The sequence below is a fragment of the Eptatretus burgeri genome, chromosome 3 (assembly GCF_056783735.1).
Source record: "Eptatretus burgeri isolate ZD-2024b chromosome 3, Ebu_testis_v1, whole genome shotgun sequence".
Taxonomy (NCBI): domain Eukaryota; kingdom Metazoa; phylum Chordata; class Myxini; order Myxiniformes; family Myxinidae; genus Eptatretus; species Eptatretus burgeri.
In genome coordinates, this window is record NC_140963.1 from 77,181,144 (window position 1) to 77,198,642 (window position 17,499).

The following is a 17,499-nucleotide window of genomic DNA, read 5'->3' on the forward strand; positions in this document are numbered from 1 at the left end:
CAGCCACAGGCTGCATACGAATAAATAAATTGTGGATTGGGGTGGATATGCTGGTTTTGCTTACTCACAAAGCACCCACAAGTTAGGTTGACATAGATTAGGAGTGAGAAAACAGCCATGATCCCTCAAGTTGCAACCATCTCAAAACATCAGTAGATAGGGAAATTGACCAGAAAACGCTCATACCTGTAAATTATGCTGTCCACCATGTTGCTTGACCCGTCAAAGGAGTTGGCAACAATAAGAAAGCTGTCATCTCCAACTGTGAAAAATTCCCAGTCTGTGGCACTATGTACAGACAGAAAAAGGTGCCGTTACGTTGGACAGCAGGAGAGTACATTAGTCTGTGCATGATTCTGCAGCATAGCAAAAAGATTTTATATCTCCCTTGACAACAGGGATGATGCATGCTCCAAATCTCCTGCTTTCGTCAGGACGCGATGTACTATTGTTTCCAAAGGTGACTTCCATTGCAAAAGCAAATGGCCTTCCTGTGTGTCTGGTGCCACAGCTATTGACCCACCACGCTGTGAAAATGCATCCCGAGCGTTTGTCCTGTCAGGACCATTCTCCATCAAATTGCGATTCAGGTGCAAAGAGCAAATGTGCCAAGCTGGGGCCTGGGGATATCTTTATCGAGGGACTGCCAAAGCCATTTCGGCTTGACCTCGGGTAACAAAGATGCCGTGTTCCCAAACAGATCATTAGGGCTTTGCCATTCGTTTGAGCTCGAATTGAAAGATCTGCTCCCCAGCCTGTCGTTGCTCTATTTCTAATAACGTGCCAGATAGCCAGGACTGATGGACATGTTTTGCTCTGTAGGAAATGAATCAGTCCTGCACTCCCTTGGCCGATTCACTCAATTTTCATCCATATGGACTTGCAACTATCCAACGAGCTTTTTGGGCAACATATAACACAACTAAACGACGAGCTATTTGGACAGCAGATATCATAACGAAGCAACTAGCTATTTGGAGAACAGAAATTAGCATTCAATTTCTTGAGCAGCATCAGGATTCCATTTGGCCCAAGTAGGAAACCCAGATGGGAGGCCACGAGGCTGCACAAGGTGAGGGTCCCTTTCTATCCGCAGTGTGGCGCAATAAATGTGTGGCAAGGGGGCTGAAGCACCTCCCTCAAAGGAGGTTATTAAAATGCCTGGACAAGCAGCAATCACGCTCTCCTTTTGGTGGATCTTCCTTTCCCAAGACCTCTCTCGTACATTGGGCCCAGCCCTCACTGCTAGTGAACACGATGTCTGTTGGCGCGCGCGCGCGCACACACACACACACACACACACACACACACACACACACACACACACACACACACACACACACACACACACACACACACACACACACACACACACACACACACACTATATATATATATATGTATTCTTCTCTACCAATAAGTGTCAGTGTGTGTCCTTCAAATCTAGCAGTCTGAAACTTTGCATGGATGCAAAGGGAACTCCAAGGCAGTGCATGAGTGAAAACTGGGTGTTTGGGTTAATTAAAACACCCCTTTTCAAAGATAATAATTAATGGCCTGATTTAATTATATCCTTTATCATGCGCATATTCGGACATCTCGCTCCCCCACGGTCGCCATTTTTTTGTTGGCTTGCTCAACAATGCCTCGACTTGAAACAGGCCACAGCAATTTATTAATGATAAGGTTTTTTTTCACTTTCCTCACTCATATCATCGAATGTCTGATCATCATATGGGACATTTTCACAAAAGCGTGTCAGGTAACGGTAAAGACTGTCCGATAATTTTTATGAAGCATATATTGCCCAGTCAGTGCAGAGGCCTTATGGTGATCCTGCGTTGCTGACATAATTTGAATATTTTTCTCGGCCTTATAAGGGGTTCAAGCACTATTTCGAGAATATCAAAGAAAGTGATTTTTGAGTTTGTTCTTTACCGTTACCTGACCCGCTTTTGTGAAAATGTCCCATATCAACAAATCACTAGATACATGGCAATGCTTACAAACGCCCGGAGATACCAGTGTTCAAGGCTTAATTTCATTTCAGCACATGCCATAATCTCTAGAATCTCTTAAACTAAGCTGAATTATAAAGTTTAAGCTCTCTCCCACCCCTATCCTTCTCTCTCCCACCCCTATCCTTCTCTCTCCCACCCCTATCCTTCTCTCTCCCACCCCTATCCTTCTCTCTCCCACCCCTATCCTTCTCTCTCCCACCCCTATCCTTCTCTCTCCCACCCCTATCCTTCTCTCTCCCACCCCTATCCTTCTCTCTCCCACCCCTCTCCCCTCCCCTATCCTTCTCCCTCCCACCCCAATCCTTCTCTCTCCCATCCCTCTCCCCCTCCCCTATCCTTCTCTCTCCCACCCCTCTCCCTCTCTCTCCCATCCCTCTCCCCTCCCCTATCCTTCTCTCTCCCACCCCTCTCCCTATCTCCGACCCATCTCCTTTTCTCTCTCCGACCCCTTTCCTCTCCCCTCCCTCTGCTCCACTCCACCCCCTTTCCTCTCCCCTCCCTCTCTATACCTCTCCCTCCCACTCCACCCCCTTTCCTCTCCCCTCCCTCTCCCTACCTCTGCCTCCCACTCCACCCCCTTTCCTCTCCCCTCCCTCTCTCTCCCTCTCCCTTCCAACTCCTCCCCCTCTGTTAAAGGGACTGTTAAGGACTGACAATTTAGTTTGAATTTGCAACTGCTTCCCATAGGGTATGGATGAATCAAATTTGGAGTGAGCTGACCATAGGGGTGTGAGCATGCATGCATGCCCACAGTTAAAACGAAAATGTTGCTGTTTGGGTGTATTTTATCACCCTTCCCTTCCCCTCACCTCACGCTGCCTTCTATTCCCTTCCCCTCACACTGCTTTCCCTTCCCCTCCCTTCACGCTGCCTTCCCCTCCCCGTGTTTTATAAGGTAAAGGTAATCATACATGTTTGTGGTTTCTAATATTTTCTACTTCCAGTAGTGGTGCCCCACAAAAATCCACGATAAGCTATTTATACACTTTAACACGGTGTTTGTCCAAGGAGGAGAAACCCCTTTGGGAGGGGGGTATTAGTTAGTATTAATATTGTTGTAGTATTATACTATTTTTCGTTATATTATTTATTCTAAGTTAATTATGGCTGACTTGGGCATGTAATAATATTACAATATTACATGCCCTAGTAAGCCATAATTATCAAATTATACCTGAAAAGGGTAAATTTGGTGGCCATTTTGATTTTTTGCATTTTACCAACCTAAGACATCATCCTCGGTCAAATATTTCAACGGATGCATGATCAGCGTGAAAAATGGCCATAAAACCACTCCTTTCAAAAAAAGTATGGTTGTATGTCCAACCCTACTTTTGCCTATCTTCGTCAAACTTTACCAAAGGACTCTGAAGGGCAAAAGTGAGGCTGTCAATGTTTTTTGACTATATATGTCAAAGGTCAAGGTGACAGTGACATCATTTGTATGATTTTCGTCATACCTGTCAGGCTACCACTTGGCTCCTTATTATCTGTCTATCTGTCGGTCTGTTTGTTTGTCCATGTGGAACGTGAGTGGTTTTTCTCTGCAACTGCCTGTCGGATTTTTAATTTTAATATTTTAATATTTTTGTATACACATAGGAGGGGGCAGGAGATAATGCATGCGGTGGAGAAGATGGATACAGAATGGATTGATTACAAGCTGAACTTGTTCGAGCATTGTGTTTTAAACAGCAGTAAAAGTGTTACAGAAAAGAGCATTTACGTTTAGTTGAGATTGTGAGAATGGTGATGGAACAGTGACGAACAACCAGTGGACAAATAAAGAGTATCACTTGAAGATTCCAGATGTCTTAATATCTTGGCAGCGAGAAAATTTCATGACAATTGTCATTTTACACCTGGAAGATGGTACCAAAACCGAAGGATCCTTGATTCCCAGCTTGGTATTGAAGAAACGAGTCGATGATGTGACATTGTAGTTCTTGATATTGGTCTCTTGGACAGTGTGACCACTCTTCATTTTCATAAATGCCAAGGTGAGCCAATGAAAAAAGCCAATAATTCACAAGGTTTCGGAAAAGCGATGATAATAGAAAACCTATACGCCAAGAAATCCTATAGAAAACCAAGACGCCAAGGTGAACAACGAATAGCCAAGATCTTGTGAAAAAGCCAAGGAGTGGTCACACTGCTCTTGGACAGGGTAGCACTCCTTCACAGTGTAAACGCCAACCCATCTCTCAAGCAAGCGTGATAGCTTCCAGTCAGACCACTCCCACGCCAAAATCTGATCTCAAGTCCCACCAATTATATAGTCATCCTCAAAGTTGGAGTTTGCTGGAATGCTAAATGGGTCAATAGGCTCATTCAAAGGGATCTTCTTGCAGGCCTTGCTCACCTGTTCAATCTTGCACTGAACACCATCAGCATATAGCTTGATGTATTCATAAAATTTCTTGCATGGATTGACACGAACTTTTCACTATATGAGCGAGTACTCATGTCAAATGCTTTAATGATAATTATGACGTCATAGGTCACATGGTATGACAGCCATGTTGGAAAAAAGGAAAAACTTTAGACCAGTGTATCTTCAACCCAGCACCATGGAAAAAAAATTGAAACTTGTCATATGGCAAGTGCTCCACTTGGGGAATAAGGATGATTTTTCGTATGATGTCATAGGTGGCTTCGTTATGACATCATAATTGCTTATGTAGATTGTTATATCCGATCAGTATGAAAATGTTTGAGGGTCATCCTGGGATAAATTCGGCGACCGACAAAAATTGATGACACCATCGGTCATGTGGTTTGGTATATATATATATATATATATATATATATATATATATATATATATATATATATATATATATATATATTTTTTTTTTTTTAAAGAAAACCTTCAAAAATCTTCTCTGAAACTGCTGAACAGATTGAGGCAAAACTTTATAGCTATGACCGCCTAAACATGAGGAACAAAACCTTCCCACCTATAATGTCATAGGTCACAAGGTTTGGCAGCCATATTGGATTTAGCCTAAAACCTTTAAAAATCCTCTTCAGAACAGCTGGACAGATCGAGGAGAAATTTCACACAAATGTTCCCCAAGCCTTGGGGATACCAGGGTGTTCACAAATAATTGATTGGTCACATGGTCTGCCCGCCATATTGGATTGAAGGAAAATCTTAAAAAAACATTTCTCTTGAACTGCTTAATCGAGCGATGTGAAACCTCACAATTATGATCTCGTAGTGATGGGGAATATATGTTTTAAATTTTAATCTGATCAGACGCATGGTCTGGCAGCCAGAATTATTTGATTTTTTTGAATCTGGGTTCTTTCTTATTTTTGGTTTTTTGAATAAGTCTCACTTTGCTGTGCTGGTTGGGTTTGAGGGTTGAGTAGCAGCAGCTGAAATGTGAATCCTATCCAGGTTCCTCATGATGACTTCATCTTTGCTTTTTTGCTTGTTCAGGTTCTTTCTGATGATTCCAATGCAGTACTGTACCCATAGTATTTGGTCTTCCATTTGATTTGAATTTAATTGATTTTAATCCCATTTTGAATTCAATTGAATAACTATAAACATCATTGGCCAGGGTCAGGTGTCCGATAAAAGCGGGGTTGCATCAAAGCGGTATGTCTTGGTACCCGGTCATCACTGTCAGCAGTTATAAAGTGGCAGTTGTAGTTATGTCTGTTATTATTAAACACACCGGTAACCAAACATCACACAAAATACACCACACAAAATTACACAAACATCACACAAAACAAGTCTTGGCGAGGGTCTGCAAACTCTGATTGCTCTTTTTCTTGTTACTTTTTTATTGGAAGTGGCCTTGGAAAAACACCATGATAAGCTATCTGTACACCTTTACACACATTTTACCCAAGGTAGAAAACCCTCTTGTGGAAGTGGAAGGGGGGGGCAAATAAAGTCGTGACAACCTCCATCGTGTGACCCTTATTCCTCCTGTCAAGTTTGGTTGAGATTGGATAAGTTATGACCAAATGCATCGCAGTCAAGCAGACAGACAGATAGACACAAAATTGTGTATTTTGTTAGGACATACTTAAAGGTAACTGTGATATTAAATTGACTTTCACAGTAATTTGAATTATTAACTACCCATATTTCACATTTCCCAACTGCCCACAAATGTTTCATGGGGAACAGAACTACAAAAGTGATAATAATACAAACTTTTTCACAGTACTGTTGGTATCTGCTTTTCACGGGGGATACGTTCCTTTACTGGAAAATTCTGCGAATAGCGAATCCGCTAATAACAGGGCATTGTTTCAATGGGAAAAGGGGAATAGGTTCTTGGCGGTTCGTGATTCATGAGGAAAAATTAAAAATCCCGTGAAAAGTCATGTACCCACGTGACATGTGAAAAAACCGCAAATACGCCCACGAAAAACCGCGAAGACGTGAAAAAAACCCACGAAGACGTGAAGCACAGGGCTGCGAATGTCGAAGTAGGTCTCATTTTATAAACTGCAACTAGTGGGGTCTGATAGTAGTGTATATAAATTTGCTTGTTCCTTTTACATTTCCAAATCCCTGGGTCCATTTCTGGACTCAGACGTTTTTTTTTCTGAGTATTTCCTCCACTTTCCAAGTGTCCCACTGGTGTGTCCCTTCACCCTGCTGTTGGTGTGTTTCCCTTATTTCCACTGTGTTTATAATGTATTTATGGCTCTGCTTATTTATGACTTGATCTTCGGCAACACCAAACTTCTTGATGCATTACCAAATCTGAAGAACCCGATCTTAATCGGGTGACCCAACTTGCTTAACATTTGGTCAACATTGAGATACAAAAAGTGATTGCAAACACTCCAGTGAGCATCCCGCGGGATGGATGGTAAACAAATAACAATTTCATGTCACAGTGACTCGGTGCCCTCTACCTGTATGTCAGAATATCTTGGAACTTGACAAACATAAGTTGAGCCAAGTCCAGTTCGTAGATGGTTGAGTTAATGACGTACTCGCTCAACCCACTGGCAGGTGGAGTGAAGCTCACACTGTTGGCCACAGCAAGGAAATGACGCTCATCAATGGTGAAAGGTTCCCAATCGGTGGCACCACGAGTCTGTGGATAGAAATCTCGAATACATAAAGGGTTTTACTCCATGGACCTTCACCTCGTGTTCACCTCGTACCACATAATTGAAAATGTGTCATGCACTGCCACCGTAGCTTTATGAAATGACATACAGGTGCCTCAAAGTGAACATATTAAATGCAGTCACATTTGTCTCATGAAAACCCAAGATAAGTGAGGTTTGTTTGTTATAAGTCTGGTATTTCAGTGGCCTGAAAGAATCCATTCCTGAAACTAGGCTTACCTTAATAGTTTGAAACAGAACAAAACGTTCTCCCTGAAGAACATAGATTGCAGAGTCAACGTGTGTGGAGGAACCATTGAAGGAATTGGCAACAACCAGGAAGGAGAATGCACCGACAGAGAAAAACTCCCAATCATATGCACCCGATGTAACGATGGCTTGGTGCTCCTCAAATCGACGCCGATTGCAGTTCCACTTGTATATGATGCTCTCAGTCACATGCTTGTGCTCTGCTCATCATAACAAGGGGCTCATTGTGAGCTGAAAAAACGGTTTATTTGAAGAACTTCAGTCAATGTCACATTTCAATATGTAATTTAAGTCAACTTTTTATTGTGGTGCAAGAGATGCATGATGGAATCGTACAAGCAAAGCACAGTTGTAAAAACACAGAGCATGGAGTCGCAGAAACGCAGAGCACGGTGGAGTCGCAGAAATGCAAAGCGCGGTGGAGTCGCAGAAACGCAGAGCGTGGTGGAGTCGCAGAAACGCAGAGCGCGGTGGAGTCGCAGAAACGCAGAGCGTGGTGAGTCACAAAAACAGCCATCCTATCACTATGTTCTGTCACACCTGCCATTTTCACGATGATTTCTCCAAATGGGATTCAAGTTTACCCCTTTTGTTCAAAGAACTATTTTGTGTTATTAAGTAAGTTGTTGCAGTCTACGGCATTCTCTCCTCCACAAGATGCATCCTCAGACAACTCTTATTCTTCAACTGCATCAAATCTGCCTCACTGAAAAAGCAATATCCACCAATTTTGATTGTACAACACTTTGTTCAACAAATCGAGGTTTCTCCGACAATCCGACCTTGTCTCTCCACCTCACGTGGAAAGACAATCAACTTCCTATCCTCGCTTAATGCTTTGGTAAATATGAACCAGCCACTGGTCGTGGGCAAAAAAATGGAAACACTTGCGTAAATAAGGGACACCAAGTGTTTCAGGTGAAGATGGTGTCTAACGGTGTCTAAGGTTTCATGAGCAATGGTGTCTTAGGTGATGTCACCATGGAACTCTGAGGGAAAGACATCATCAGCAAAGGGCAACAGTGGATGGCAGCTTATACTCCAGGATCATGATATCCGTACATTAATTTGAAGTGCAAGGCAAAGCAAGCGAGCAACTTCAGATCAATTCACTGTAAGTTTCAACCTGGGACACGAGCAGCCAGTGTCATAAAAAAACGGTCCGCCGAGAACTCCACAGAGCAGGATCCTATAGTCGGGTTGCAGTGCACAAATCGCTCAGCACACTTGGCAATGCACGTTTGCAAGTCCATTGGTGCAAAGAGCACAGGCAATGAACTACCGAGCAGTGGAGAAATGTGAAATGGTCAGATGAATCATCCTTCACCATGTTCTTGACAAACGGATGAGTGCATGTGTGATGCCAACGTAAAGAGCTCTGCAACCCTAAGTGATTGGTCCCAACAGTGAAGGGTTCTAGTGGTTCTGTAATGTTGTGGGGGCACATTTCCCTGGCATGGTTTGGGTGCACTCATTCCCTTGGTAGACAAGATCAATGCCAATCCCTACTTAATGGTACTGAGTGATCATCTGCACCCATGTTGCAGCATTTCTTTCCTGTCAGGAGGGTGTCTTCCAGGATTACACTGCCCCCATCCCACAGAGCACGTGTGGTTGCCCAATGGTATGAGCATGACACGTCTTACCCATATGTCATGGCCTTCTCAGTCACCAGATCTGAACCCAATCGAGCATTTATGGGATATTCTGGAACGATGCCTGAGACAGCGTTTTACACCTCCATTAAACAGGTGTGAGTTGATTGACTTTCTCGTGGAAGTAGGGTGACCACATCCCTCCTGCAGAATTTGAGACACTGGTGGACTCGATGCCACAGTGCATGCAGGCTGTACATGCCACACGTGGTGGCCCAATGCCCTATTAAGTGACTTTACATTGGTGTTTCTATTTTTGCCCCGTGGGGTCTTCCACCCCACGGGGTCTAAGCGCTGCTCACGTTCTCTCTTTTTTCTTGTGTACAGTTCATTTGAACGTCTATTACTCCATCATTCATGAACAGAATTCGATGAAAATTGACAGGTATATACTATACACATATGCGCTGGGAATAACAGCCCAAAGTGCGAGTCCGGCTCTTTTGGCCCATTTTCTTAAAATTATTTCTCGGTTATTCGTGAAAGAAACCAAACCAAACTTGACAGGTATATTCTCGAGACCATTCTCCAGGCAATAACTGAGCCCAAAGTGTGATTCCGGCCCTTTGGGCCGAAAAACGGCCCTTTCAGTCCATTTTCTTAAAATTTCTATTTATCGGTTATTCTTGAAAGAAACTGAACCAAATCTGACAGCTATATTCTTAAGGTCACTCTGCAGGCAATAACTGAGCCCAATGAGATCATGGCCCTTTGGGCCGAGAAACGGCCCTCTCGACCCATTTAAAAAAAATTGCTATTTCTCGGTTGTTCGTAAACGGAACCGAACCAAACTTGACAGGTATATTCTAGAGACCATTCCCCAGGCACTAACTGAGTCCAAAGTGCGATTCTGGCCCTTTGGGCTGAGAAACGGCCCTTTCGGCCCATTTTCTTAAAATTGTTATTAAAAATTTTTTTTTAACGCTGGGCGATGCCCAACGCAAAATGAAGTCGCAAATGTTGATATGAAACTAGCCTCACTCTTGTGGGGTGTTCTGGTTTCTTTTTCTGATGCGATGAAAATCTTACTAAATTTCAAAACTGGCTGTTGTCCGTGCTATCGCTCACCTGAGAGTTGTGTGAATGAACTCCCACGGGGTATGTTCGCAATTTGAACTTGTTTGTCCACTACCTGTACATAGAGCTTGGCCTTCATTTAATAAGTCCCGGCATGCCACTCTATCCCTGGTCCTGACAGGATGGTGCAGAGTTTATGCACTTACCTTTGAGGGTTTGAGGCCAGACCCGATTAAAAACTGTCTGATTGGTGCTCCATAGACAGGGCATTGTATCACAAAGTACGCTGTCCCTCAGCTTGCATTAGTTAAACCGGGCATCCCATCTGTCAGCATTAGTTGCTCGATGCTAAAGATCACACAGTGTCTTTGTGTTTTTGTGAGGAGTGCACTGAGAACAAATTAAAATTCCTGCCAAACCTAGCAGGGGCACCACATCAAAGGTCTTGTCGCTCCCTCGAGAGATGATGCAACCTGCAGGCAGAATTTGTAATGGACTCCAGCTATTATGCATACAGATGAATGAAATCTATCCCTCAGAAAAGACCACTAAGAAAATACTACTCTATTTTTCCATGATCCTCTTGCCAAGCTTCAATTTTTGAAAGTTATTTCGCAACATCAGCCATAAACTGTATCTTGTGACAGTCATACAATGAAGCTGGCTTCCAAAGGCAGATTACACTCTGCAGCAAAAGACCCATCTCAGTTACTCATGCAGTACATTTCCTCACTTTGGGCTGGGACTCCTACTATCAACCTGGCAGTTTTTGAAGCTGTCATTTTAAAAATTCTACATAGAGTGAGGATATCTCACTTGGAAGTCCATAAAGACCAGAATTTATTTTCACAGCAGAGACCACAGCTGAGTATTTCTCTGAATGTAGGCTCTGAGGAGATCTGTGCTGTGAAAACGGGCCTTGGACTCCCTTTAAGCCAATCTCTCCAACCAAGACCTGGCAAGTCATACACATTTATCAACTACTATTATCTCCTTCTTAAATCCCAGTGATGAAGGAAGCGTCTTGCTCACCTGTACTCTTTCTCCCATCTATTGAATATTCATACATCTCTCAGCTCACCTACACTATCTAATGTCATCCTCCATACGTATCCTCCACCTTTTGTCTTTGCACTAACCTTGTTTGTTTGTCCCATTTTTTCCTTTTTCCATACCACTAAGCTAAACACTATGTATGTTAACCTTCTCTAATTTGATGGCTAACTTGCCTTTGAACTTATAGTGAAGTAGCCTGAAGGATTAAGTTGAACGGAATACTCCTGTATTTATATTTTGTTCTGATAATTTCAATAATCACATGACAATGCGGAGGGAGACCTTTAATGTGGTTGGCCACCACCAGGTAAGTGCTTCCCTGGAGACGAAATGCCTCCACATCTCGAGCGCCGTTTGTGTGCAGGTGCTGATGGGGCAGGAAAAGTTGTAACCGACGGTTCCAACGATAAACAACCGAGCTCCGCTTTCTGCTTTCTTTCTCACCTCCCAAGTTGGCCACTGCAAGGAAGATCTGTCAAAATAAAATTCAACAATACCATCAGCAGAAACGTACAGGCTTTGTGTAAGCTGTATTCATCTAATGCCTGTTGCATGTTACCTACCTTCTCCTTGTGGATAACAGATGAAGTATTAATGGGATGAAGGGAGTGCAGCGACGGGTAGTATTTAAATCAATATGTAAGAAATAATCAAACTTGAAGTTGTAAATCTGTTGTTTGGTTTTTTTTGACAGGATGTCCAAGGAAAGTTTGACACAGGAGGCTGTTTATCCCTGTGCTTGTCTTTATCACATTTGTTATTATATATTGACAGGGTGTCCATAAAGTCATTGTGCAATTTTGAACTTTTGTAACTTTTAATGTATACATGATAGAGATGTAGTTTTGTAAGCTCATGGAAAAGCAAGGTGACATGGGGTTAACAGTCAATGAAGTGATCCACCCATCCATTGGGACCATTCTCTGTGCAGAGCGTTGGTGCTGCCTTAGCAGTATCCTTGGCTATTGGACACAATCCTGGATGGGTCACCACTCCGACACAGGATACCAGCAAGCTGGCACTCGTGTTGACGACCTCGGAAGGATGACAGGCAGAGTCAACCCCACCTGATATTAATTCAGTAGTCAAGTGGGATTTGAACTCAAGATCCTAGGATCCCAAGCCCACCACCATAACCATTAAGCCAACACCAGGCATAATGAGCTGATAGTGGGACAACAGTTAGACTAACCAAGAAAGTGAAGGAGGGGAGGTAACATAGTAGCATACAAGTTTATATGGTCAGGTTAAAAAGGGTTAATGGGGTATAAAATATGACCTAAGGTGGTGATGCAACACCTGCATGAGGCCTTGACTCTAGGGCCTAGGCCCTAGAGGAAGAAGTGGAGACAGTTTACCCCAACATAATCACAATATTCGTCTAATTTAACATCGACATCCCCATTTATTTAATTTTCATGTCCCATTTATTTAATTTTCATGTCCTGTTTTACTTTTCGTCAGAGATCTGATGAGATTAGGCATATTCAGTTATGATCACATGAAAGATTTGATGATACCTTTCACCTGATTATGATTACATTTTGAGTCATTCGGTCCTTGACGAAAGACTTGGATTTAAAGAAATAAACATTGAGGTACGAGGTACTCATACAGGTACATTTGCAGTACCTATATTGTCCTGGTATTTGGTAGGTGTGACGGCGGTGGCTGACAAATTAAATCTTTCTCCTTTGTAATGATATAATGATTGTAAAGATAATTACAGAGTTTGTTAAAATATAATAATCGCAGATTTGTTCGTGAATGTAAATAAGTTATTTTCTTGAGGGAAAACTCAAAATGATTGCATCTGAATATATGATTTGGTTTTAATTCGGATGAGTGTGAGTTAGGCTTGATTACAGCATTATACTTCGTTACTGTACATTTACATGCACTGGAACTGGGAGATACTTATTACCCTTGAATATTCCATTGCGGATTAATTGAAACGGCATTTCTTAATTTAACAAGGTGTATATTTTGTGTGATTGATTTTACCCAGTAGCGTTAGTCATGTGTGAATCGATTGTGAGAAGCAAATCGGTGAAAGTCCTGTTTCAGACATAAAGCCCGAAAGCTTCTCAGAAGAAGCATTGAATGGAAGTCGTCATCGTCATTTGTATGCGGCACAAGACTGCAGGGGTACATCATTGACCGAAGGCGTGGCTGTGCCGCTGATTCATTTGGCCATGAATTTGGAACTTGGCCAGGGTTCTGGCAATAGCTCACCTACTTTTCGTGAAGGACACAATGGGATCTTTAACGTCCACCAACACATGCTGGCAGACAGGACGCCCGTTTTACGTCCCTCTGAGGGATGGCACACACATTGATGAATCACCCTGCTTGTGAAACATTCGGATGACAGTTTATAGCTGGGTCGAGATTCAAACTCAGGCTGGACCGCCTTGAGGCGAGTGTGTATACCTCTCGGCCATCCTGTCATTGAGTGGAAGTGAACGAGTTTGATGGGAGCAGAGGGAAATGTGTGGAAGGGAAGCAAGGCACAGAAATTACAAACTTTCACAATATCCTGGCAGACTTTCACTGTTTTTGTTTTTTTTCCAAAAGTCGGCACACAAGGGGTTTAACAACAAAAGTTTGTGCATGCGAGGTACCCTTACATCTCTCCCTATGGTAAAGAACTCCCATTTCTGTGCATGTTCAGTGGAGATCACTTGATGCTGGTGAAACGTTCCATTGTCCCATTTGAAGATGGTTGACCCAGAGCCGGAATTCTCGCTGGCTGCTGCTGCAAACAACCCGACACCATCGATACGGAAGATCTCTATGTCCCTTGTCCTGCCGTCGGTGAGAAGCTTTCCGTATTCTTCCACGTAGCTTAGCTGCTTGGTAGCTGCACATCAGGTGAGAAGGTGTTTGCTTTCTTCATTCTGTTTTCAAACATGACACACAGTAATAATAAATATGAAATCTAGATCAAGGTGATGTTTGGTAAGTAAGTGGCTCTATTTTATCGTAAAGGCACAATTGTCTCATAACTTGTCAAGAATCAAGAGTCAGGACTCATGATTTAGCAACAACGTTGCCTTCATTGTGGAACCAAATAGCTTGGTTTCTGAGCCGAGATTACGGGTAGCACGGCACATTCTGCTGAGTGATGTGCAGGTGAGAGTGGTGAGAAGCACATTGCTAAATACACTGTTTGCATACACTCTGATATTTGAGTAAAGTCAACTCAGATTATGAAAGTCAACTGTCTTCGTATAAGACATTTGAAAACTAGTTTAATTGCACCATTCTGATTGAAGTTGCAGATGTTGCATCTTGTGCTACCCTTGGATAAAGCAGATTGTCAGGCTGTTCTGCAACAACATTAAGTAGGAAATGGCCAGTTAAGACCCATATGAATGTAACTCTTGGAAACATATTGAAGCAGTGAATTCACACTGCCCCCTTTGGGTCGTGTTTTGTGGTACTCTCATTCGGTACTCTCGCGGTAACATTTAGCATCGGCCTTGCTAGTTTGATGAGGTTGTGTGTCTTCAGACCTGTTAAATGGACGGATATAAGATGGTTATTAGTCTCCTTTGAAGATTTAAATAGGGAAGCGATAGTACCATATAAGGACACCCAAGCTTTGCCATCGCAGACCTGGATGACCCTCCTATGGGAGTCAAACCACATGATGCCAGCAGACGCCATTCTGCACGATTCCTCTTCTCGAAGAGTCAAACGAAGTTTCATCTCTGTGAGAGACACGAGGAAAAGGACTGAGCCTTTGACAATGCAGAACCATAATGGGGTACATGGATTACTGCAGATCTGAGAATGAACGATATATTTTAAAGTAGATCTGCATGCGGACTCACACACACTGACCAACCATTACAATCAGTGTGACCACTCATTTTAATAAATGCCAAGGTGAGCCAATGAAAAAAGCCAAGAATTCACAAGGTTTCGGAAAAGCGATGATAATAGAAAAGCTATCCGCCAAGAAAACCTATAGAAAACCAAGACGCCAAGGTGAACAACGAATAGCCAAGATCTTGTGAAAAAGCCAAGGAGTGGTCACACTGATTACAATAGTCTCTCCCATCCCTTCGGGAACGAGTGAGGATAATAAAGAAACGAAGCACAAGTAAGCGAGGTTATGTTTTCACCCCTTTCTGTTTGTTTGTTACTTGCAAAATCGAAGATTTTCAAGTATATTGGTTTGTAGATTTTGCTATTCTCTCTGTGTCTGTCTGTCTGTCTGTCTGTCTGTCTGTCGCCTACAGGTCACAATTTTAAACCAATATTCACGAAACTTCACCACGTGGTGGAGTTTGTCATAAGGAAGAAGTCTCTTGTTTTTTGAGGTCAAAAGGTCAACATAGGTCAAAGGTCAACAACTTAGGTGGTATTTCTAAAATCCTCAATTTTCATCTGATTGACTTGAAATATGAAGAGCATTTGCATTTCAGGTCACCAAATTCAAACACCTATTAATTTTGCCGTAAACATAGGCCAAAGGTCAAAATAGGCCAAAAGGCCAAGTTTGGCCAAATTTCCTAAATCCTCAATTTACATTCAATTGAGTCGAGATTTGAAAAGGATATACATATCAGGTCACTGAATTCAACCACCTATTATTTTTGTGGTTACCATAGGCAAAAATTTCAACATCGGCCAACAGGCCAATTTGGGCCAAATTTTCTAAAATCCTCAATTTTCATCTGATTGACTTGAAATTTGAAGAGCATTTTCATGTCAGGTCGCTGAATTCAAACACCTATTGATTTTGTAGTAAACATAGGCCAAAAGGTCAAAATAAGCCAAAAGGCCACTTTGGGCCAAATTTCCTAAAATCCTCAATTTACATCCAATTGAGTTGAGATTTGAAAAGGATTTACATGTCAGGTAACTGAATTCAACCACCTATTAATTTTAAGGTAAACATAGGCCAAAAGGTCTACATAGGCCAACAGGCCAATTTGGGCCAAACTTTCTAAAATCCTCAATTTTCATCCGATTGACTAGAAATTTGAAGATCATTTTCACGTCAGGTCGCTGAATTCAACTACCAATTAATTTTAATGTCAAAAGGTCAACACGGGTCTAAGTTCTAAAATTGATAGGTCAGGCCAAAAACGAAATATATCACTCACAAAGTTGTGGACAAGTTATGACAAAACAAGATGGATGAGTTGGTTAGGTGACAAGAACAAGCGATTTGGATTTTGGTTTGGATCCAGCCCATCAGTTGGCTTCAAAACCTGAATTGTTCCACCTAGCAGAGGTATGCGCTCTTCTACTTTTGGCTGTTTTGCCAAATAGTCACCCTATGAGTGATTTTTCATTTTTTTCGTTTGTTTGTTTGTTTGCATGATATCTCAAAAAGTTGTAGACAGATTCAGATGAAATTTTGTGGACAGGTTTGGTATGTGATAAGGATTGAGACAAAGGGCCAAAAATGATATAGTACTGTATAGCATGATATTTCAAAAATCTAATGGGCTCGATATGTTCTCGTAGATCAGGCATTATGTGGCGGAGGTATGCGCTCTACCGAGTGCCCTTCTAGTTTCTTATGTGAATGTCCCATGAAAGTAACGAAGAGTACAAATCAATTTTAATGAGAACCATTTGATAGTGAGAGTCAGTCATCGCCACCACCGGCTCCTTGAAATTATCACCACCCAAGCTCATTCTTCTTTGAAAAAAAATTTTAACTACAAAAAATATATATATATATTTGATTCATTCTTTTTTGTGTGAAAATGTGGTTTCCTTTACGAGTGTCTTACCAAACTGCTCATCTTCTCCAGGCCTGAGCGGTGAGGTAGCGAGTAGAGAATGTGGCACGTGGAGCTCTGCGGTTGCCGGGTTTGTACTGGGACAGATGATGCGCACCGCGTCGGCACCGGGCAGGAGCACCAGCTGTCTCAACAGGCCCTAAAACATGCACAGGAGCCAATCGCTGCCTCAGACAACAGTCTCTCTGCTCATTTACAATAGCGTATGTGCATGTACTCCTATAGCATCGTCTCACGTACCGAACAGATGCATTGTCGAGTTCCAGCCAAGCAGTGACATGTGTTCGCGCTCACTCGGTCTATGAGCGATTCCTCGCGTCCCTGTGTTGGATGATCTTACTGAGCTCTCGGCGAATGGTCTAATACTCAATCACAGCCGACTCTACGAGATCCCAAATCTTTCACTCCCAATAGGCCAAGAAAATGGCTGGATAGAACCAAGGCAGCAGAGTTTCGGTTGTACGCGTTCGGCTGCCAGCAATAGTTGTCTCTCGAAACCAAAAGGCACCAGCGGTAGTAATGACACCAGGCTGTACAAGTGTGGCTCTCCCTCTAAACCAAAATCCACCAGTGGTTGTACTGACACCAGTCTGTACAAGTGTGGCTCTCCCTCTAAAC

At 42.5% G+C, this 17,499-nt stretch overlaps 1 protein-coding gene and 1 long non-coding RNA gene across 3 annotated transcripts in view; one reads left to right on the plus strand and one right to left on the minus strand.

Annotated features, from left to right (window-relative positions):
• The window catches only part of TSPEAR (thrombospondin type laminin G domain and EAR repeats), an 86,611-nt gene that overhangs the window by 20,664 nt on the left and 48,448 nt on the right, over positions 1-17,499 (minus strand). For both annotated transcript variants that reach the window (XM_085874065.1, XM_085874066.1), the window contains exons 5-11: positions 16,873-17,020; positions 14,701-14,829; positions 13,744-13,976; positions 11,396-11,585; positions 7,356-7,585; positions 6,915-7,099; positions 187-288 (exon numbers count right to left, since the gene is read on the minus strand). In XM_085874065.1, coding sequence (XP_085730191.1) covers positions 187-288; positions 6,915-7,099; positions 7,356-7,585; positions 11,396-11,585; positions 13,744-13,976; positions 14,701-14,829; positions 16,873-17,020 — 1,217 coding nt within the window. The remainder of the gene's footprint in view (positions 1-186; positions 289-6,914; positions 7,100-7,355; positions 7,586-11,395; positions 11,586-13,743; positions 13,977-14,700; positions 14,830-16,872; positions 17,021-17,499) is intronic.
• LOC147030232 (uncharacterized) overlaps positions 1-17,499 on the plus strand; it is a 52,935-nt gene that overhangs the window by 20,008 nt on the left and 15,428 nt on the right. Inside the window, exon 2 of the long non-coding RNA XR_015056270.1 lies at positions 13,788-13,930. This is a non-coding gene — a long non-coding RNA (uncharacterized LOC147030232). The remainder of the gene's footprint in view (positions 1-13,787; positions 13,931-17,499) is intronic.